Source organism: Podarcis melisellensis, assembly GCF_964234715.1.
Source record: "Podarcis melisellensis genome assembly, chromosome: 1".
Taxonomy (NCBI): Eukaryota; Metazoa; Chordata; class Lepidosauria; order Squamata; family Lacertidae; genus Podarcis; species Podarcis melisellensis.
The window spans coordinates 15476411-15499306 of NC_138528.1; the positions used below are offsets into that span (position 1 = coordinate 15476411).

The window sequence follows — 22896 nt, forward strand, 5'->3', positions numbered from 1 at the left end:
CGAAGCAATGACTGCCGATGTGAGAGCGGTAACCTGATCCCGCAGTGCAACCAGCTGCTCCTCAGCGCTCATGGCTGCTCCCGTTCGTGAGCTTCGCAAAAAAAAATTTTTGCTTTCAGAGAGGGGACTTACTGTCACGGCCACCCAGGACGGGTCCCAGCTCACAAGAGACCTCACTCCGTTGCAGTTTATTTACAGGAAAAGTTTATTGAAGATTTCTGCTTCTCGTACAGTTCAGCATCGTGGCCGTACGTCTGTCACGTTAGACCGCTGAAGTCCCCTCTGACTCCTCCCCTCTTCCACACCAACTTAATAGCCTGGCTCTAGACCACCTCTTCCTCTCCTTTCTTTTCCGCAGGGTCTTCCTGCCCCCCTGGGTTCCCTCTCTCCGTGACTCGCCTGAGGCTGAATCCTCTGCCGCCTCTTCCCCCCTCCTTCTGGCTTTAGGGCCGGGCTCCTCCCCTGAGCTCTCTCCACTTCCGCGCGCCTCTACGTTTGAACTTGGCGCGCGTACGTTGCTGCTGACCTTTCTTTCGACCGCTACACCACCCCTTGTTCTGCTCTCCACCCTTTCCGGCTGAACACCTTGCTCCAACCCCCTTTCTCTGTTCTCTCCTAATCCTGCTCCCTCCGAGAGGCTGACGACTCCACCCCCTTTACTCCGTTCCGGCTGAGACGCCTCTTGCTGCGTCTGTCTTCCACTGGGCTCCTCTCCGCTTCTCCCTTCTCCTCCCTTTTGCTTGATTAAGGTAACCCCCTTTTGAGAATCCTCTGACTCGCTGCTCAGACTAGTGGATTCCCTCAGAATTCCGTCATCTTCTTCCTCATCCTTCTGCCCCTCCTCCCACTCGCTCTCCGTCTCCTCTGTCATCTCCTCCTCTCTCCCAGAAACCCTGACAGATATGTTTGGGGGGGGGATAAGAAGACTACTTTAACTCAAAAAGTTTAACTCAAAAAGTTAAAAAGGTGAGGCTTTCACTATCAGGAAAATAATGCCCAGCCCTCATAGATCCTGGTATCAAGCAGACAGCATTTTCTTCAATGAATATTAATAACAATAGCAATAATCTATTACTTATACCCCGCCCATCTGGCTGGGTTTCCGCAGCCACTCTGGGCAGCTTCCAACAGGAGATTAAAAATACATTAAAACATCGAACATTAAAAAACCACCCTAAACTGGGCTACCTTCAGGTGTCTTCTAAACGTCAGAGTTGTTTATTCCTTTCACATCTGATGGGAGGGTGTTCTACAGGTTGGGAACCACTACCAGTGAAGAACTGAATTGAAATCTAGTGTCCTTATACTGTTCAAAATCAGTTTAATACTAACTAAGCAGCAGTTAGACTTTGTAGGCTGTCAAATCTCTCCTCTGACAGAAGACATGCCTTTTTCTGGAAAATAAACTGTATAGTTTGACACATTATTCTATTGTATCAACCTATTTCACTGTATTGCTCTTACACTGAATTTTAAATCAACATTTAAAATTATGCTAGCCTTAAAATATGCTACATTGCATTTCTAATATATAAAAATGGATAGTCCTACTGTTAAGTGGCTAACCTTGATTAGAAAATTAGGCTAATTTTAAGAATTGATGTAGTGTTTAGAATATAGTGGGGAATTATCATGTCTTATAACAAAGGGCAAGCTTGGTTTAATAGGTAGTGAATCCAACCTGAGTGTTTCCAAAATGAATATGCCCTGCATGTCCACGCCAATATTACATTCAAAAAAAGATTACATCACAGTTGATTTGATTTAAACAGAACATAAACAAAACTGCATATTCAAGATAGTTTAATGTGTATTTTCTGAATTAGAAATATCACTTTCCTAAATGAAAATTACTAGTGTAATGACTCATTTCTCCCCCGATCACTGAATTACATTATTTACACATATAATACAGATTGATTGTAGCTCAAAACATTATTAAAATAAAATGTTTAATAGATACAAAGGATCTCTTTCCCCATAACATAGCTTTAGAGGGTGTCCAAACACCCATTTAAAAGTAATTTTCTACTAGCATTAAGCTATTTAAGTGCAAACAATCTTTTTTGGGGGGAGGGGGGAACCTCTATGATTGCAGCATTCATCTTCCTGAATTACATTTATGAAGTCAGAAAGTAATGACTTTCATTTCCCATGAGAGCATTCTAGACTAACCATTGCTGGATTAAAAAAAATCAGTGCAAAAAGACCCAACAATGAAGTTCTAATTTATATAACCATTAAACTTATTCAGATTTAACAAACATTTTGTTTTACAGAGAAACTGGAAAAGTTATACTATTTTTAACTGCAACACCAAAAGAAGTATTTTTTAGCAAAAATCCTTCTTTCGGCCATCAGCCTAAATATTAGCTGTAAAAAGAATTCATTACATTATTATTTTTGTAAAACACTATGTGATTCACATAACTCCAAGTTTACACTCTGCCTTTAAGAATTTGTGGTGCTCCCTGGCTGAACAGCAGCTCCTGGTTCCATTGCCATTACTTCTTGTTCTGTGTTCAAAGATTTGCTAGCAGAAATGTGATGGCTATACTACAGTTCCACTTGGAGAATTGGCCTGGTTTTGGGATGGCAATAAACCCTGCAAACAAAGCAATTTGCATTAATCCAGCAAGAGAACCCAGCATTTAGTTTTCTAAACAGTTCTATATATATCTGTAGACTTTCAGTGCACAGTGGCATTTGCATATTATGACTTCAAAGTGATAGATCACATTGTTCGAACGTCTTAACATGAACGATTTCGCTCTTTATGTAGCAGTTTAGTTCAAAGTAACTTATAAGATGTAGATCATAATTAGAATTCCAGGGGTGTAGCAGCTGTAATATGTTCCAGCAAGGAAGGAATATGGTTGCTGCTTTAAAATGAACATGAAGTATCCTGATAAAACTTGAAGTGGGTTTTAGTCCACAGAAGTTTATACCATAGTATGTATTCATTTTTAATAGGCCCCAGGAATCTTGATTATGACCGTAGTATGATCAGATTTTAGCTCATGTCTTGCAAAAGTTAAGCTATCCTATTAAAAACATAAAAGTCAGTGAGCTACAGGGCACATTTGTGACACAAGTCTTTTACCAGGAGGTTACGATCAACAGGTATCTCTCCCTGCTGTATGCACCTTGCAACCATAAGACACAAGTATTCATGAGGGGCTCTTCAGCCAGATGTTTCAAAGTGCAACCTGGAGCTCCTCTCAACCACTGTATCTATGCCAAGGAAAGATGCTGCAGCCTATTGTTTCTTGGATGCAGAACTGCTGGTTGGGAAAAATTACCCTGCTTTTTCAAATGACATAATGGACCCTTCCCAACCTGTGGATCTGCCCAGCCAACAGAACCAATGTTGCTATGTCAGACATAGACATTGCAGGGAAGCAACCCTTTAATAGGAAATTATTTCACCTCTAATGAAACCCACAAACGGATCACTAACAAGCAACTGCAGCTAGTGGTTGCGCTTGCAGTGAACTCTCACGTTTCCAATTAGCATTTTTTAAAAACTGAGTTTTAAACAATGGGAAATGCTCGTTTCATATTTAATTTGCAGCTCACTAAGCAACCGTTTCTCCAATCAGAAACTGATCAGCAAGGCTAGCAAAGCTGGCTTTAGAGATACGGTTCTGAACATTTCTGTATTACACCCCTCCCCTAACAGATACACTGGCATCTACACCTAACTTGGGTGCTTGTTTTTTTTAGTTTTGTTTCTTAAATACCGTTGTTCCACTTAAAGTATGCATGGGGGAAATCCCTCATTTTGAATACTTGGTTTTGCAGATATTTTTCTTACCTGAATATTGTGAAATTCAGGTTGGATCAACCAGATGGGCGGGGTACAAATCATTATTATTAATTGTCATGTAGAATTAAGTCTTCGGAATCTACAGGAGCTCTTTTGGGGTCCGACCCAAATACTGAGAAAGCGCTATGAAAGAGAAGTATACTCCCTGCTCTTGAAACCAGGTTGGACAAAAGTGCCCTGCTTTGGAGAACACAAGCTACCCAGACCAGAACCTGGCCTGATATTTTCATCTCTTAAAAATGTCTAAACCAAGTTTATTCAAGATGACATTTCAGGTAGCAGCACAGAAAGAAAGACATAGCTCCTCCGGGTGCACTAGGGTATAATTCAAAGTGTCTTCATTTTAAGCCCAGTAGCCTAACCACTGTTTCAGTAGGCACACACTTTTCATATTACAGTGTTATGCACAACATAGTCTAGCACACCCCACACCGAAGTTATGTCCCAGAGAAAAATGTGTAAAACTGCTGATTTCAAAATGGGAAATGAACCTTTGAGAAAACACCACTCCGAATAAAGAGTATAGCATTAGCTAGAAACAAGAGAGAGGACAAAGTAGCAAAAAAAAATGTGAAGTCAGATCTAAACCATCTGCACAAACTTGCCTTGTCATAGGAGTGACGGCCCCAAAGTCGGATTCAATAGGCAAAATAAATGCTAATGGACAACCCTTAATCAACGTAGCTAAAAAACACGGTCGGTTCTGTGGCTGATATCTGTATGGTCACTATATTCTTTACGTTTCTCATACATGTCAATATTAATAAACAAATTGCTTTACTTGGTTAGGCCACAGGTCCAAATGATGAATATCATCCAACATCAATGATTTACTGTTAACCCAGGTGTTCATAATCAGAGTTTGACAACAAAATTTGACTTAGTAGACAGATGTAGGTAGTGGTGCTCTCAGCTGAATTGGTGAGGATCACTTTTCACTGCCAAAGTCCCCATGGTTCATGCCTCCAGTTTTCATTTCTGCACATTTCCATAGCTCTTCACAGCCACCATTTCTTCTCATCTGTCGCTGCTGGGGGGCAGGGGAGGAGAGAAGGGGGAACATGTCCCCATTTCCAAGGCAGCGGACCCATGATCTCCTATGGTGTGACTGCACATGCATCCCACTGAAAAAACGTAGTGCAGAGCAAATACATGTATATTTGGATATGTAAATGTACTCAAACATATATCCCTAATGCAAAGGTGTGTTTGGATGGGGAAATAGATCTCCCCCCCCCATGCATAGACTTGAAAAATTGTCAGAGGTGTGTAACTTTCCCAACATTTTCTTTAAGCACTAGTATACAGCCTCTGAACGAGCTAGTTCTAATTGGCTGGCTGCGAGCAGCTAGCCTGACTCAAGAGCTCTGGACCAAGAGAAGCTGAATTCTGTGACCTGTATGATTATGAAGAAATTACATCTATTTGCTGGATTTGCATAATATGTTCTGCTTCTGCCAGGCATGAAGATCTTATTCATCCAGCATTCTGGCTTCTTAGAACTTCTATGGCATGTACCCATTCAAAACTATCTATGAAACAATAAATGCCGGAAGTGTGTCCTTTTAAAATAAAGCAATGAAAAGAGAGGCCATCATATTCTAAACTCTGCATAAGATGGGTTAAGTATGGGGGGAAATTGCAAAATATGACTGACTGTTGTCCATTGGTCCAAGTATTCTGATTAACAGCAGCTCTACTTGTTAAAATCCAGTTTAAATCCTTTAACTGCAGGTGCTTGCCAGTGAATCTAGAATCTTCTGTATACAAACACCATGAACTCTCTCCAGGGCTGGCCCGATCATTAGAGAAAGTGAAGCATCCACCTCAAGTACCTGATTTTGAGTATCATTAAAGAGCAGGAAATTGCGGCTTATTCTTTTTACTGCCAGGAAGAAGTGCTTGAAGGATTTTCTTCTTCAGGTGCCAAAATAACTTGGCTGGCCTTGGGTACTATGTACCTTGAAAGAGGGCATTTGATGCTCTATCAGGCAACAACATATCTAGAGCAGGCCCAGTTTGCAACTGAGCTATGGACTTTTGCTTGCGGAGTACATACAGGCAGACTAGATAACAGCCATTGCTAAGCCCAACTTTAATGATTCATTTTTCCTCCGATAGCCAGCTGCCAGTAATAGATCCTAATGGAAACTAAGTAACTAAGAATTAAACATCTGTGTTCAAAGGCAATTTGGGCAGTCTTTGAGCAGTGCTAGTTCAGCAAGGGTTGGCAAATTTTAATGATATTCTAATTGTCTTCTATTACTCTTTCCATTCAAGCAAACAAATGGTGACTCCCGTCAGCACAAAGCCTGGGTCCAGAGAACTACGTGACTAATTTGACACCCAGAGAACTTTTGTATTGATCAGTCAGTCCCCATCACCACAGGCCTGTTCAAGGAGCACTTAATGCCTGTTCAAGGAGCAATCTATAAAGAACTTCTCATACTTTATAGTTTTCAAGCCGCTTAGCCAACTAGCTCAAATACTGTGTGCGGCCTCCATTCACTTCTCCCCGAGTACAGCAGTTTAAGCTGTGGAACCCTAGGGTGTTAAAATATTATTGTAGCTCCATTTTGCTTCCTTTAATAACTTTAAATAATAATAATAGTAATAGTAATAACAACAACCACCACCACCACCATACAGCAAATGTTATGGGCTACAACTCCCACATCCCTGACCATGCTGGCTGGGGCTGAAAGAAGCTGGATCCCAGCAACAGCTGTAAGATCCCCAATTATCTAATTCTGTTAAAGCTAAAAGTAGCCCATTTCAGCTCTGAAGTAGTAAAGAGTTTGAAAAAGATCACTACTTGAAGCCTGTGTGTTCTATTAGAGAGCCAGTGTGGTGTAGTGGTTAAGAGCGGTAGTCTCTAATCTGGGGAACCGGGTTCGCGTCTCCGCTCCTCCACATGCAGCTGCTGGGTGACCTTGGGCCAGTCACACTTCTGTGAAGTCTCTCAGCCCCACTCACCTCACAGAGTGTTTGTTGTGGGGGAGGAAGGGAAAGGAGAATGTTAGCCGCTTTGAGACTCCTTAAAGGGAGTGAAAGGCGGGATATCAAATCCAAACTCTTCTTCTTCTTCTTCTATTATTCCCTTATGGGTATTTTTGGTATTGTTTCATCTGTTTCTGGATAGTGCAGGACTCTGGAGAAAGGTTTGCTTTAAACCCAAATAAGAACAGACTTTCATTTATTATAGTGTAGATCATTCCTATTTAATATGTATTTCTCCCCTAAATTTCCCAACCAGGGAAGAATCAAAATATATTTAGCTGCCTTGGGGTGCAGCTGACATCTGAGCTAGTATGCCCCAAGTATACAGATACACCGGTAATCAGGGATCAAATATATCTTGGCTTTGTGGGGCTTGGGAAACAGAAACTATCAACACTGTAATAAATGGTTTTCTTATAAGATGACATTGATCAGCTTCAACAAAATCTATTACATGCATATCTCAGTCACACATAGGAAAGAAAAGAAGCTTAGCAGAGACATTGTAGAATAACTGAAGACAGGTTTTCTGTAGGTCTCACACTTACTATATGCAGATCAATAAATTTTCACTGGCCCAACCTTCCATGGTTATTATGTAGGCATCCCTTTCAAGTAATCATTTACTCGATAGAATGAAAAGGTAGCTATTTCTCTATCAAATATAACAAGTAGGGCATAATACATTTTGAATCTCTTAAGGTACCATCCTTAAGTCTAAGGAGGGAGTCCAGCTCCTCTCTATATTTTTTCCTTTTTGTTTGCACATACATCGGAGTGTTTGAAAGGGTTCATCTACCATCCACAGAAGGGAGACAGGATCATTCCCTAGTTTGCTTTTAAAGAAAATTGACTGTTTCAGAAAGGTTGTACAAGGAAACTATCAAAAAGAAATCAAACTATGATCAATATAAACCTTTTCTTTTCGAATGCTTGGCACATCAAGACAGGAAAAGGTTCTTAGAACGATTCAAGTATTTTTCTTGGGCAAGCAGACGAAGTTGAAACAACATTGCTTCTATGCAAATACTCAGGGAGGAAACCGGTACCTTGCATAACACACTGCAACAAATATTGAGACAGTGAGAGCCAAAGCTACCTGACAGACAAAAAAGGCTGCTCTCTTTAGACGCAATAAAAACAAGCTATTCCATTCAAGACTGGTTAACAATGGGGAGCCCTATGAAACGCATTTAGGGGGTGCAGGGGGAGGCAGAATCGCCAAAATTTGCCTGCCTCCCATTCATCTGATGTATTACTTCTGTTGGAAGACTTCACTGGACACCACCCAATCTCTTTACAGAAATTAAGACTGCATAATCTTATTGATGTAAGTTCTTCCAGACTTCTTCTAAAATATATCCACTTTCCCTTTTGCAACATACTCTGCTTCTATCAATGAGACACGAAAAAGCATTTGGCAGTAGTTGGGGCGCCGTGCTCTAGTGCATTGCATGTCACTTCTACAAGGTCTATTGCCAGGGGTACCTAACATGGTGCCTCCAGATGTTGCTGTGCTACTTATTCCATCATCGCCAACCATCAGCCAGGCTGGCTTGGGCTGATGGAGGTAGGAATCAAATGAAATTTTGGGGGGGGGGGTACCATACTGGTACCCTGAATATAGCAAACTTCAAGGAGCAATACCCTTCATATGTTCAAGGTATATACTCTCTGCAAGTAGGATCTCACACCAAGATATGGATACGGTTGCTCATTTAGCAGAAACTGCCGTACCCACTGAGGAGCTTGTCTCTCTCGTCAAGTTTGGAAGCTAAGTTGCCCGATGGCCAAAATTAGGGGTGATCCATTCAAAAATTAAACCGGAGCCAGTGTAGAGAATCTTCAAATGCTTTTCCTGGGGAAAGCTATATGCTGAAATCATGATCTTGCTGTGACACAGACTCTGTACCCAAAGGTAGTTGTCATATAACTCTTCAGCAAGGGCAGCTCCACCCCCTCCCCTTTTCATTCTGTTTTTTCATAAAGCTTGGGGAGGGGGGGTTACTGCTAGATTTAAAGCCACTTTGGTGCACAGAGGCAAATGGACAGGAATCAAAGGAATTGGGTAACTAGAAAGTAACGTAACCGAACAGTAGTAGGAAGTATGGCTTTGGAAACCAAGTTGGGAGATGGATTTTCAAATCCATAGTCAACGTGCCAGCCTGGGGAAGATACCTTCTAGTGACACTACCATGCCTGCTTCTGATACAATTAAGAACTCTTGCTTTTGGAGAGAACACAGAAAGAACCAAGTGGTCTAACCAAATTTGAATTAAAGTTTGCCAGCATATCCTGCAGTATCAGCAGCCTACATTACCCAAACACTTCAGAGTTGCACGAATCTGTGTTTAAAGTTAGCCTCGGGTTGTCCTTTTATGCACTTCATTCTGGTGAGCAGCCCCTAAAGCGCTTAAACGTTAACGTGCATTGTTGATAAACAAAAGAGCTCCTGCAGAATCCAAAAGGCATCAATTCTCCATTCCATTGGTTGTTTAATGGATTTACATCATCATCTTACCTTCTCCCACAATTCCCCGTTATTTAAACTAGAAACACCCATTTTAACCACGCCCACTGCATATTTTCTCATTTAAGTCATATAACAATCCAGTATGGTATCTATGACAGTTCAAATGGACATGAATTATGACAGATCAATATAAATAAGTAGGTCAAAGCTGACATCTGAAAACTGTATGAAATAAGAGGTTGTACATTGGTCATTTATAAAAATGGCAGTTACAGAGGCAGCAGTTTCACGGTGGCCATTTTTTGTTCAGGAATATGCTTCTTCCTGCATAGAAGTCTTAACTGCGGAAGATCAATATTAGAACTTCAGGCATGAGAAGCACTATTGACAGTTATCTACATTTTACAGTTCAGTCACACTTTTTATTTAATGTCAGTATACAGAGGACAACCCCAGTAAATTATTCTGTAATGTCAAGTATTTAGTAGGGTTCTTCAGCTGAAACAGTGACATAAAACGCTAAAAAATAAGCAGTATGAAACAAACATGATTTTTTAAAATTATAAATATAACAATACTTATTAAAGCTTCATTATTATTGCAACAGTCAATTTAGTTTAACAATTTGTTATGTTAGAAAGGCTCTTATGAAATTTATTCAAGTTGTCAAGAAATTAGATGGACGTTTATAAAGAAAATACATATGAATTTTACTGTTGATTTTTTTTCACTATATCATTACAATTTTGTACAGTATCACCTAACGTGTCAATCTTAACAAATTCATGTATACAGATTTCATAAATGCAGGAAAAAAGTCTCGCTTTTAAACTTTACACAAGTTATGTGACAGTAAATTAGCTGGTTTTCTTTCTTTAAGAACACAAGCAGGCCAGCAGTTATTCTAAATGCAAATTTAGTAGCTTTAACGTGGTAGGAGGAGACATATACAGTCTTTTCAAGTACATAACTGAGTTCCAAAAGATCAAGCATTTCTGAAAAGTCTTTAGTAAGAATCTTTCCCTCCTAATCTGGACACCCACATAATAAGGCAATTACTCTTTCCTGGCTTCACAGAAGTAACTGGCCCAAGCTCAACTGGGCAGCTTTTTAACCTGGTGTACTAAGCCAACACCAATCCCGAGAACTTTGCATGGCAATATTTCAAGGAATCCCAACTCCCGTTTGCAGTGTTTATGGTTCAATATATTTCATTTTATATCATGGCAACCTCAAAATCAAGAACTGATTTAGCAATTCCTAACCATCCCTGAATTTAAAATTAAGTCAAACGAAATAAGATAGTACTTCCCAACAGCACTTTATACTTCAGTTCTAACAAATGAAATGCCCTTTGCCAATGAAGATTTAGTAGTAAACGTGACGTCTTCCCATGCCCAAATAGTAAAACAAAATGTCTGTTAAAACAGCAATGATAGAACTCATTTAAACATGATGCTGTACTATATAGTTCCTGTTTATTGGAAAACTAAAGGACGTTCTATAATTTAACTCTAGATTTTTCCCTGTACAATATAGTTCAAATAAATATTCTAAATTTCATGTGCATTTTGTTGTACAAAGTGGTAACACATTTTCTCAGCCAGGGTATATGCTGCCATTTCACTCAACTACTGTATTCATTTGCAGTTGTCTACTCTTTCTTACCATGAGTTTTCCGGTTAAGTAGTGGCAAGTTCCCCTGAAATTACAAGGGGTTGTAGATCAGGGATAACAATGCTTTGGCCCTATAGGTTTTGCTAGACTGCAGCTCCCATCATCCCCAGCCTTTGGCTCTGCTGCATGGGGGTTGATGGGAGCTGCAGTCCAGTAGCACCTGGAGGGCTGCAGATTAGCCTGCTACTGAAAGCAACACCTCCATGTGTGACAGTAGCACTGTAAAAGAAATGCAAAAGCTTTCCTGCCATCTCTGCCATACGATGTAATCAGGAAGGAAATGGCCGAGAGATAGATAAGCAGTTTTGTCTTTCCCAGTAGTACAGCATATATATATATATATATATATATATATATATATATATATATATATATATATATATATATATATATATATTTACAAAGTCATTACTGAGAAGTTTTGTTTCCTGTAGAGTAGGTAGTTTCTCCCACAAATTAGTGCACTTCTAAAATGTTGCTGCGGTATGCAACATGGGCTTGTCCCATGTTTTCTGCTGAACATGGTACTTTAGATCTGAACTTGTGTTTTAAGTAGCATTTCAAAAGAGAAAGGAAGTTAAGGAAGCTCAAGACATGGTGCGAATGCTACACGGAGGTCATAATGTTTGTAGCGTAGATCTTCTTGCTCCAACCCGGCAGCGAGTCTGTCTGTGCCCTATGGCGGTGATGGGGGGAGATATTGTCTAGTGACATCTGCAGGGCACTACATTGGCTTCCTCTGCCCTATGGGTCTCTGAGACTCAAGTCTAGCCAGGTATCAGCCAGACAAAAGCTGTTTATTCTAGGGAGGGACTGTCCGTACCAGGGATGGGTTAGCCTGCGGCCTTCCAGGTGTGGTCAGACTACAACTCCCATCGTCCTCAACCATCAGCCATGATGGCTGGGGCTGAAGGGAGCCTAAAACGAATACCGCAGGTTACCCGTCCCTGCCTATTTGAACCCTGTTCTTCTCAAGAAAATAACATTTGCTTTCCTGACTGCATCAGCCTGGCAGACAGACAGGTGAGGAAGGAAAAAGACAGGGTTGGCTCAGTAGCAGTGAGGTTTCAGACTGCGCAACTGGTTGAGTCTTCTGGCCCATTTGCTCCTCAAACTGGAAGTTTGTGGCCCTTCTTTCCAACTGAGATCCTCTGCCAAAGGGTGGGTGGGAAACAAATTCAGCAGAGGTAAAGGGCAATGGAAGTACTTTTCGAGGAGTCTGGGAGAGAAATGTCAACGCGGGAAGGTAGCAGCTTTAAACTCTTTAAAAGCTACGGAACTAAACTATAGGCAAGACTAACATATGCAGTGTATAACCCAAGGGAAAGAAATATGTTACCATGAGTGTTTCTGAAGACTCATTAAATAAGTATAAAGTTTAGTAAGTGCTCTCCTATAGAACGAAAATGGTGCTTATTAACACCTTTCTGGAACAAAGACTTTCTTGGCCAGAGCCATGTAAACATATCACCTAACTTGCTAATTTAGGCCAGCTGAGTGAGCTCACCGACTGCAAAAATAAAGCATAATAATAATTTGAAACCCATTCTAAATAAACACATCCTAAACAATATGGCATTTACATCAGTGTGTGATATTAGTTTTCAAAGACCTAGTGAACAACATCAGCATGAAACTTACCTTTAATTAAAGATTTCCGCATTGGCCAAATATAGAAATCCTAGCTTTTGGTACTGCATACTTATCTCTGAAATATTTGAAATGTGCTCCAAATCAAATTGTCATTTGCGTGCAAGTTACGGCCTGTACCGATTAAACACAACTTCTTTGCAGAATTTTTACTTAATAGAAATGCAAGTAGCCAAAGGGTGAATGTTAAGTTACTTTAGAATATAGTAAGCAGAGGGGCTTGGATAGCTACCAACGATAGCTCAGCAATGCACATCTGCAAAATTACCTTCAAAACTGTTTGGCCCCTGGCACAGAAATACACACATTTCCATGATTTTAGCACTTGGGAACATAGACAGTTTTGTCCTTTATCCTTACCATTTGCTATTCCCCCTGCACGAAAAGCAATGCCGTATTTTTCCAGATTGTCTATCCAAGATAAGGCATACAGGTGACATTACATACCAGAACATGTTTGATAAGATTTCACTTAAAATATCCAATTATTACATATTTTAGAGAAGCTGTGAATCTTTACAGTCAAAATGGGCATTAATGTCTACTGGAAGAGTGTTAATTTTGTAAAACAGATGCACTTCAGAAACTCTCAACGACACTTTCCAAGTTTTGGAAGATTTAGGAACCAAGTTTAGGAACCTTCAGGAAGATCTACAGAAAATAACCAGCTGCCATTTAGGGTCTCTTGCTGGTTTATCCATCATAGGTAGAGATCAGGAGAATCCGTGTGTGCATTCCAATGCACACACTGGGCTTCCCAAGTCTTTGCTTGCAGCTCTAACCCCTCACACAGTGTTGGGTTCTGAATTAAAGGATCCCCCCAACCCTTAATGGTTGCTTTTGGGGAGCCCCCTCTGAGAAGAGCAAGCCCAAGTCAACCAAATTGCATGCCCAAAAGCCACCTCAAAAGTCTTGGAGCTTGGCCATAGCCTGCAAATTGCCCATGAGTATTTGAAGGCAAAATAATTTTTATCAGTAGAAAGTACTAAATATTAAATAGATAATTTCAGTTTCTTAACATGAAAGAAGACATCACTAGTGCCACATTTTAAGCCTGTGGATTTAATGAAAAATGCATGAATTAAAAATACCTTTAACACAAACGTTCTGTAAAGTGATTAGGGGGTAGAAATGAGTAAGGGATACAATTCACTAGGAAGCCTTTTTTTTAAAAAAAAAGTGACCTTACATATTTGGAGAAGATTGATATTAAAGATCAGAATATTACAACGTATATTTAATACCAAGTTTATTCAAATTTTAAATGGCGACACTAAAAACTGCTCTTGAGATGATCACCGAAGGAAGAAGAGACTAACTTTTGGAAAGGAAAAAAAAGTGAGAACAGACCCTGTTTTATGGATTCCTGTCAGAATAAGTGTTCCAACTTCAATTTACCCAGAATGCATGTTATGCAAAGCTACAGCTCACCCAAGCTGCAACCAATCCGATATCCTGAATGCCCTTACAATTCTACCCTCACTAGTTGATTTTTTTAAAGATTTGTCTGAATCATGTTATACAAAAATAGCTTTTGAAAATATAGGAAAACTATCACGGACACTTTGGATACACAACACTTCTCCAGCTGGAAGGCAACGGTATTTCAAAAGAACTTTACCTGGGCCAGACACTTCAAATCGTTCAGAAATATGGCATGCAGTATCCAAAAGTATGGCTCTGAGGAAATAATCTTTTCTTTTTTTCTTTTTCTTTTGTACATTAAGCATAAAGAAATTTTATATTCAACATTCAGTTATGTTTTGAGAAAAACTACCTATTCAAGTTCTACTTCTTTGATGCAGCATTAAGGGTTAAAACTTACCACTTTACCAGGCCTTGCCCATGTGCAAATAAATCCCTCCTGACAAGCAGTGACTATACAGTCTTCAAGAAAAATTAACACAGTCAGTCTTTCGTGTGCTATCTTTTTACAGATAAGAGGCTCTAACAAAGGAACTTCCTCCATTCTGGGACACAGGGGCGTTCCCAAAGTTTTTGCTGGGTCCGTTTTGGTTTTAGTAACTAGGTTCAGTTTGTCACTGCTCTTACTAGATATATGTCCCATACTATGGTTTCGCTTGTGGTCTTTTTCGTGGTGCCTCTCCTTCCGATCATGTAGTGATAAGGTTGCAAACTTACTAACGCCAGAGGCAATGGCGCCGTCCATGACACTGCTTTTACTGCCAGAATTGGAGACGGCAGAATGTGGAAGGCTATTGGACCGTGGAAGAGGAGGGGGCACAGAGTTCCCAGGTGTTGTGATGCTGTTTCCATTACTGCCTGGATTAGCTCCACCGCTTCCTGCAGGTGGGCTGGTTGCATTCATGACATTTGTGTGTGTCCTTGCTCTCGAGAGGGGTTGGTGTGGGAAGAGGATATCTTCTGTTAGGTCCCATAAGCATAGCTGCGTGTCCTGGCCCACTGAACCAAACCTATATGTGACACTTACTGGACGACTGTCCGTAGAGTTCCTTTTAGATAGCCTAGACTGCGTGCTGTTTGCTCGATCCCTTCCAAAATGAAGAAGGTCTTGGAAGTCCTCGTCGCTGCCGCTGAATTCCATTGGGTCGCTTTCTTCTACGCTAGTGGTATACGGATCGAAGGCCACGACGCTGACCCAGGATTTGTGTCCATGGCCTCTAGCTATCACTCGGCAGTCCACAAAAGACCAGACAGTCACCAAGTCATCTTCTCCGCCTGTCACGATGTATTTGCCATCGGGGCTCCAACATGCGCACAGCAGCCCTCCAAAGTAGCTTTTCATTGTACCGTGCAACTCCACAGAATCAAAGTTAAATACACGAAGAAAGCCATCCTGGCTTACACATGCCAAGAATTTCCCATCTGGGGAAAAAGCAAATTCGTTCAGGGCCCCCTCACCTACTGTCCATTTAAGCAAAGGGTTTCGTGTAGATTTGCTCTTGCATGTATGGACTGCAAAACTTTCTCCTTGTTTGAGTAGCTGATAGTGTGGGGCTGTGGTACCACAATTGTGTTCCACGTTATACAAGTACATATTGCCACTGGAATGAGCTACTAGGAAGAGGCTTTCTGAACCAGGAACCCATTTTACACAAGTTACTCTGGACTTGTCTATTAGTCTCTGGAAAACAAAGGAAAGAAGGTACACATCAGAGTCATCTCAGTTTTGATTTTTCATTTAACAAGGTAATTAACTTTCTGCCAGTCGGCATTTAATACGCAAAGTTATTCTACTTGCAGAAAACAAGCTTATGACTACTTCAGTTCTAAGCTACTGTGTGCTTTTCTTACCCCGTGTAGATCTGGAGTAACATTACAATGGTCAGCATGATTTGTGGCAAGCCTCCCTTAACACAGTTCAATGAAAAAAAAGAAAGGCTGTGTACATTCTGGGAAGAACTTACTCATCAAATCTGAATCTGACATAGATTTGGGGGGGGGGACCCTGAAAAGACAACCACTTAATTCGTCCTTGGAAAAAGGAACCTGGCTTTAAGGATCCAGAAGAGAAGAAGCAATTTAGTAGAATGGGACCACTTTAGGTATTATAGCTCTACCTTACTGAAGTGAAAATAGGAAGGAAGATGATGTTATTTCAACAAAAATAATGGCAATTGCAAAGTATGCTCAACTTAAAAAATACTTTGACAGTCTGGACCTAGGATGGGGAAGAGAGATCTAGTATCTGGGAAAGTTAAAATATTTGAGCCACTTAACAAATACTGCTTTGCTTTTGTGTAGAAGATGTCTAGACATTCAAGGTAATTAGTTACAATAGATGGAAGAGATTTTCAGTTGCGGATTCCACCTTCCAATTACCTGTGCTGGGCTTTTATGCACAACCAATGCAATTTAGCCTGTGGGTTCATTATCCTTAAGTGATAGTAATGGCACTTCTGTGGGTTTTATCATTATTCTGCCAACCTAAGCCATTCAAGCATCACAACAAAAAAAGGGAAGAAGCAAATAACAGTAATACCAGGGTGTTTTTTTTGTAACCAGCTATAAAACTAAATATCCTTCCCTTTCTGGAATACTGTAGTATGTCTTCAACTGGGACACAACTTATTTTATTTATTTAACCAAAATTTATGATACAATACTTTTTCACTAGTACAGTGATGTAAAGGCTGCTCACTGAGGGAAAACACTTAATATAATTTCAATAATCCTTGGAGACTATAGGAAAAAACCCCATCAAATTATGAAATGTGAAAACTCCATCCTAGAGTTCTTGCCCTGTCTTGTTCAATATAGGATATACATCAACGGGACAAATTGTGTACAATGCACAATAGGTTAAATGAGCAGCTGTAGCTAGAAAATGCTGGGATGGTCTAGAGAAGTCCATGGAAGGAGGCTGGCAAATGCTGATTTCCCCTCTGGGCTTCAGGGGAACCTGCTGAATAAGGTGGGCTGAGGTTTGGGGGCTAATGGAACCCTGATAACCTGTAGTCAGTAGAAGCAAAGAAGGTTTGCATTTCCCTGGCGTGACGGTGGGTGAGAGAAAGATGGTAATATTAATAATAAAGAAGAGAACAGGACACTTTCCTTTTGTGAAACCCCTTACATTAAAGCTTATCCTGGGATCCAAGTCCAATTATCAGCAATTACCCCTCCCCACAGAAGATGCCACCCCCAACACACATTTCCCCATCTCACATTGTTCTGGAGAGTCTTTTCTCACGTGGGCGGTAGCAGGAGAAGATGAGAAAGTCTCCTGTAAGCATCCTTATGTCAACTTATTATAGGATCCAAACTAGCAAATTTATAGTGAGATGCAGAGTTCTTTTACTACTCTTGTCTCAGCAAACGTCAAAGAAAAAAACATGCCCGGCCCAAAGTCCACCATATTCTGTACTAAGGTGACCACTTTCAGGAATATGCCTCCTGAACCCCCAAAAAGTGAAACATTTTCAGCCAATGAAACAAAAGAAGGTTTTATAGGTCTGGCTGACATTCATGAGAACAGGACCCAAAAAAACCCCAACTCAGTTTATATTCAGGGATACGCAAGGATCCACCTTCTAGAATAATTTGACTGAGTCATAATCAGTGTTAAGACTTCCAGTTAATGATTTTACTGACACAGGTGCTAGAAATGCACAAATGTGTTTTGAATGTGTTTGCAACTACCTGAGTTGCTATAGCAAACAGCTGAGCATATTTATGAGTGGATAGAAGGCAAGACCTTTAAGCATCAGATTTTAGAGACTCACTTTAAAGTAGAATTTGTATTCAAATTAAATTGCAGATCTCTCTACTTTAAAAATCTGGCAGCCAAACATCGCACCATCATATGGTATACTAATCCTCAACAAGTTAAAAGAAAAAAGTGCTTCTTTCAAGTTGCACCACATTTTTTTATTATTATTATCTATCATCATCAGTAACAAGGCATTAAAGCCAGTACAAAATTGTGGAACAAGGTTTGTGACTTACAACTGCTCTCACAGCATTGTATTTTCTTTACAAACCACTGCAATGAACGATAAACTATACCTAAAGCAAGTTGCAGCGCATTTTGTCCAAATTGTGCTGATCCATCTTTGGAGAGCTGATGATCTGGGATAGCTAAGTCAGTAGACCATGAGACTCTTAATCTGAGGGTCATGGGTTCGAGCCCCATGTTGGGCAAAAGACTCCTGCGTTGCAGGGAGTTGGCCAAGATGACCTTTGTGGTCCCTTCCAACTCTACAATTCTACGATTCTGTGATCTTGCCTTGTATACAAAAGGAGAACTGGGGGAGGTGTTTGGGCACAGTTGTCTTACATTATGAATTACCCACCCCTCTAGAATAGTTACTAAGCAATCCAAAAATCACTTTCATGGTCCCAAAAAGTTTCATGGTTCCAAAACTGTCTTGGGCATGCAAAGGCTGGTATGTATGTGTGCCAGTTTCATTGCATGGTAAAATACTTGAAATTGAGGAAAGCTGCAAAGCAGTAAGCTGTTCAAGCTAAGAAACCACTGAGTGCAATTCTCCTGAAGGAGCTCTTCGGATGCAGCTGTCCAAGCTCGAAGGTAAACCAAGAACTAAGAAATTTATGTTCTGCAAATATGCAAGCCTTTAAGCATTAATATTAACTGAAATAGGTCTAGAGCATTCCATATAACAGTTCATGCAATCATAGAATGGTAGAGTCAACCCATTTCAGCACTGTGTCTACTTTATTTTTTATTTTTTTGCCGCCACAGGCAAAATTGTTGGGCCTTTGGGAGTCAACCTGAGTGTTAGCCACCCTTGGATTAGGAGATGATACAGATGTAATGCTTCCCACAGTTTAAGTGCACTGCTATAGCCCATACAGTACTCCAGTCTTCTGACAATAAGCAAATGGTGATAAACTGAGGGTGTGAGAAAAACCACCACCTCTTCCATGGTGCATTACTGTGATACAGTCCCTCTCACACAATGTGATATAAATGTGCTTTCCCATTTTCAAAGGCTTCCCCTAGTATTCCCCCCAAGGTGACTATTTTCAAATGGAAAAACAAACATGCATATGGAGAACTCATAAAAGAAAATAAACGTTTGCATGCACCAAGATTACGGTATCCACTTACTTCCTCATTAAATAATTTGCTAGTTTCTTTTTTAATAGGATCTATAAGTTGCACCTGGCCTGCAGAGAAGCCCACTAGTAGAGAAACACTTTCTGCCGTGGCTGTTAAATGATTGAAGTCATGACACGTTGGTTGTGTTCCTTTGTATATCCTTTTATCTATTGGTTTACTCAAGTCAGCAGCCTGCAAAAAGATTGAAAATAAGATTAGCAATGAATATAACGGTACGCTAGTGTGCTCTACAATAGAACAAGTCTGATGTTTGTAGCAACTGTGGCAACAATGCAGGATTAAAACCCAGAGAGAGTTTAGCAACTAACTTTAAGTAGACCATTTGGAAATCATGTATTAAAGGAACAGCAATTTTTTTTTTGTATAGTCGAGAGTTGTATAGTCGAGAGTCATCAGGAGGCCGAAATATATCTAGTCACTCATGTACTGACCTCTTCAGAAATGGACACAGTCTATCAAAAGTTGGCACCACCTGGGCTTCCCAGTCGGACAGCACATGCATTCATGGAAAGCATTACACAGTAACATGCACATTGGCAGCACATTCAAAAATTAAAAGAAGTTGCAACTGAGTATGGATATCTGAGTATTGGAGCCTCAGCTTCACGATCTGTCCTTCCAGGGTGCTCACTGGAAGGGCAGATCGTGAAGCTGAGGCTCCAATACTTTGGCCACCTCATGAGAAGAGAAGACGCCCTGGAAAAGACCCTGATGTTGGGAAAGATGGAGGGCACAAGGAGAAGGGGATGACAGAGGATGAGATGGTTAGACAGTGTTCTTGAAGCGACAAACATGAGTCTGACCAAGCTGTGGGAGGCAGTGGAAGACAGGGGTGCCTGGCGTGCTCTGGTCCATGGGGTCATGAAGAGTTGGACACGACTAAACGACTAAACAACAACAACAATGGATATCTCAATTCCTTAACAAGAAGTTCCCTTACAAGTAAACATAGTGGACCAAAGGTTTTACTGTATATTAACACCTTAGTACAAGATTCGGATGACATGAAACTGCTGGCAGGTGGCTATCCTTGTTTGAAGCAAAATGTTCCAAGAATCTGTAACTCCGCTGTATTAAGTGGTGTGCCAATAAGCTTCATGCTCTACGTGAAATGCATTGCTGCTTCATCTCTGGTCATCAGAGTCATTATCCATTATCACAGAAGAGTAGTGCAATGGCATAGAGCTTCTGGTTTTGAAGGCTATGAGGTTCATCAGGTACCCCAGATAGGTCACTCCACCAGTCTAATCTATTTTATCAGCCTGTTGAAAGGATAATTCTGCATCTTCCATTTAGGCCAATTTGTACCAGGCCCCCACAGGACCTGAACCATGTGCCCCTAAATCTGTTCTGGGGATTCTCACAACCCTCACGAGTACATTTGGGGAGGATGCAGGGAACACCTAGGGAGAGAAGATGGGAGAAAAGTACTGTTGCACAAGCATTAACCCGTGAACTGGTGGGACAGTTACTTAGCACTGTCTCAGACGCAAGTCAATGCAGTAGGACTACCTAAAACATATGGTAGAAAAAGACTTAATGTTCAGTGTGGCATTGGCACAATAAAATAGCAGCTCCATGTTAAGCTCTCCAACTTCTCATAAATTGAATCTCTCTTGCCCATAACACTATGCCATCACATTATGAATTTGCACATGAGGCACACCACTGGCTGCCATGAATGAATCGGCAGAGAAGCTCACATTCCAACAGGCTGCAGCGGAGGGAAGAAGAAAAGTGAAAGAGAAGAGCCATTGGCTCTGCTAAGAGGAACTAGCTGTCTTTTGGATTCTCAACTATGCCATGGCAGCAGCCATTCTATCAGGCTGTATGTAGCAGAGGGGAAAATGGAAAGCAAGGCCACACGATCTGCTGTGCTGAAAGACCAGCTCCTCCAAACTGTTTCCATTCTAACTGGGTCATTACAACACTCTACTTTTAAAACATTTGCATCCTCCACTCACATTCCTTTTTCCTTTTGTATCATACCTTAGATTATAAGCCCCAGAGCGGGGGCTGCATTGTTTTTTATTGATCTTGTAAGTCATTCGGGAATCATTTTTGGCTGAAGAGTGGGATACAAATATTTTAAATAACTAGTGCATGGTGATATGTCATAAGTAAATGTGCCTGAGCATTAGAGAGAGATGCAACAATTCAACACAAGGTTTCTGCAATCTTTGTCAAGCCTAACATCTAGTTTCATCTTTATTGTCCATCATGAAGATGCTTAAAGATTACAAGAGCAATGTTAATATGTATTATTCTAGTAGGGTCAACAATGGAACTAACTGAATTGTGGAAGGTGTATTTTTCCATATGACCCCTGCTATTAAGAGACAGTTGTGGCAATAGCGTCCTTAATACTTTTTAGTACAAATTATACAGCTGACAAGTAAATTAAATACTTAATCTACATAGTGTTAACTTGGACATCCTGAGAACAATCCTAAGGCAGTGGAAAGAACAGCTGGGAGGCTGCTGACCTACCTCTCTGTGGTTGGGAGAGAGTGGCCTTGAGGTCAAAGACCCAACACCTGGTGCAGCAACAGCAATCTCTGCTGCCTTTGGTGATTTAAACTAAGATCTTAAATATAATGTATTAGGAACTTAATCACAAGTAGACTTTAAAGGCTGTGATATTCGGAACAAGCAGTTGGCAAATATATTAAAAGAACTGTGTTTAACAGAACAAGCCTACCTATGTCTACTCAAAAGTCCTATTGAATTCAATGGTACTTATTATTGTTGGGATTGCAGCCTTAGGCTTTCCCGTGAGGCAGCATAAGGTAAGCAAATGAGTTTATTTTCTACCTCCTTTATAGGAGAAAACTGAATTCCAAATGGCTTGGGAACAATATTTGTTTTATGTGCACTTGCCTTTCCCTCTAATTTGTGTACAGAGGTTTCATTCTAACTACTGGAAACTTCACCCAGATTTGTTGTAAACTCTAATTTTCTGTTTTCCTGTGGACAGGGAACATGGCTTTCAAGGTAACAATACCAATTATACTATATCAGTGGTGGCGAACCTTTTAGAGACCGAGTGCCCAAACTGCAACCCCAAACCCACTTATTTATCACAAAGTGCCAACACGGCAATTTAACCTTTATATCTCATTTTTTCTGTGTGTTTCACATTTCTTCTTTATGGCTGCTGTTGTCATAAATAATCCTTCATAAAAGTTATTGCATTACATTCTTCATTAAATTATCTTCCCACTGATATATAATTTTATGGTATAACTCAGTGCTTTTTTTCTAAAAAAATGTTTAATGGCATTCTCATATTGACTCAAGAACTTGATTGAGTAAAGGGGAACACAAAAAAGGGAGATGTGAGGAAGTCAGGAAAGAGGGTTATAGAGTTATGAAGTTAAAAAATTGGATTTTTTCTTTTTTTTCTCTTTTTCTTTTTTGATATATCTGTTTTTGTTGTATGTCTGTTTTACTTATGTTTCTGTTTTGCAAAACCTTAATAAATATCTATTATAAATAAATAAATAAATAAATAATCCTTCATAAAAGTTATTGCATTACATTCTTCATTAAATTATCTTCCCACTGATATATAATTTTATGGTATAACTCAGTGCTTTTTTTCTAAAAAAATGTTTAATGGCATTCTCATATTGACTCAAGAAAATCACCACCGGGGGGAAATAAATACAGTTCAAATCGGAAAAGATAAATACAGTGAAT

General features: G+C 40.2%; 1 protein-coding gene across 1 annotated transcript in view; it reads right to left on the reverse strand.

Moving 5' to 3' along the window:
- Positions 1–1786: 1786 nt before the first annotated feature.
- Positions 1787–22896, reverse strand: part of WDR20 (WD repeat domain 20) — a 50624-nt gene continuing 29514 nt past the window's right edge. Inside the window, exons 2-4 of the mRNA XM_081911926.1 lie at positions 19183–19365; positions 14455–15735; positions 1787–2605 (exon numbers count right to left, since the gene is read on the reverse strand). Coding sequence (XP_081768052.1) covers positions 2552–2605; positions 14455–15735; positions 19183–19365 — 1518 coding nt within the window. The 3' untranslated portion in view covers positions 1787–2551. The remainder of the gene's footprint in view (positions 2606–14454; positions 15736–19182; positions 19366–22896) is intronic.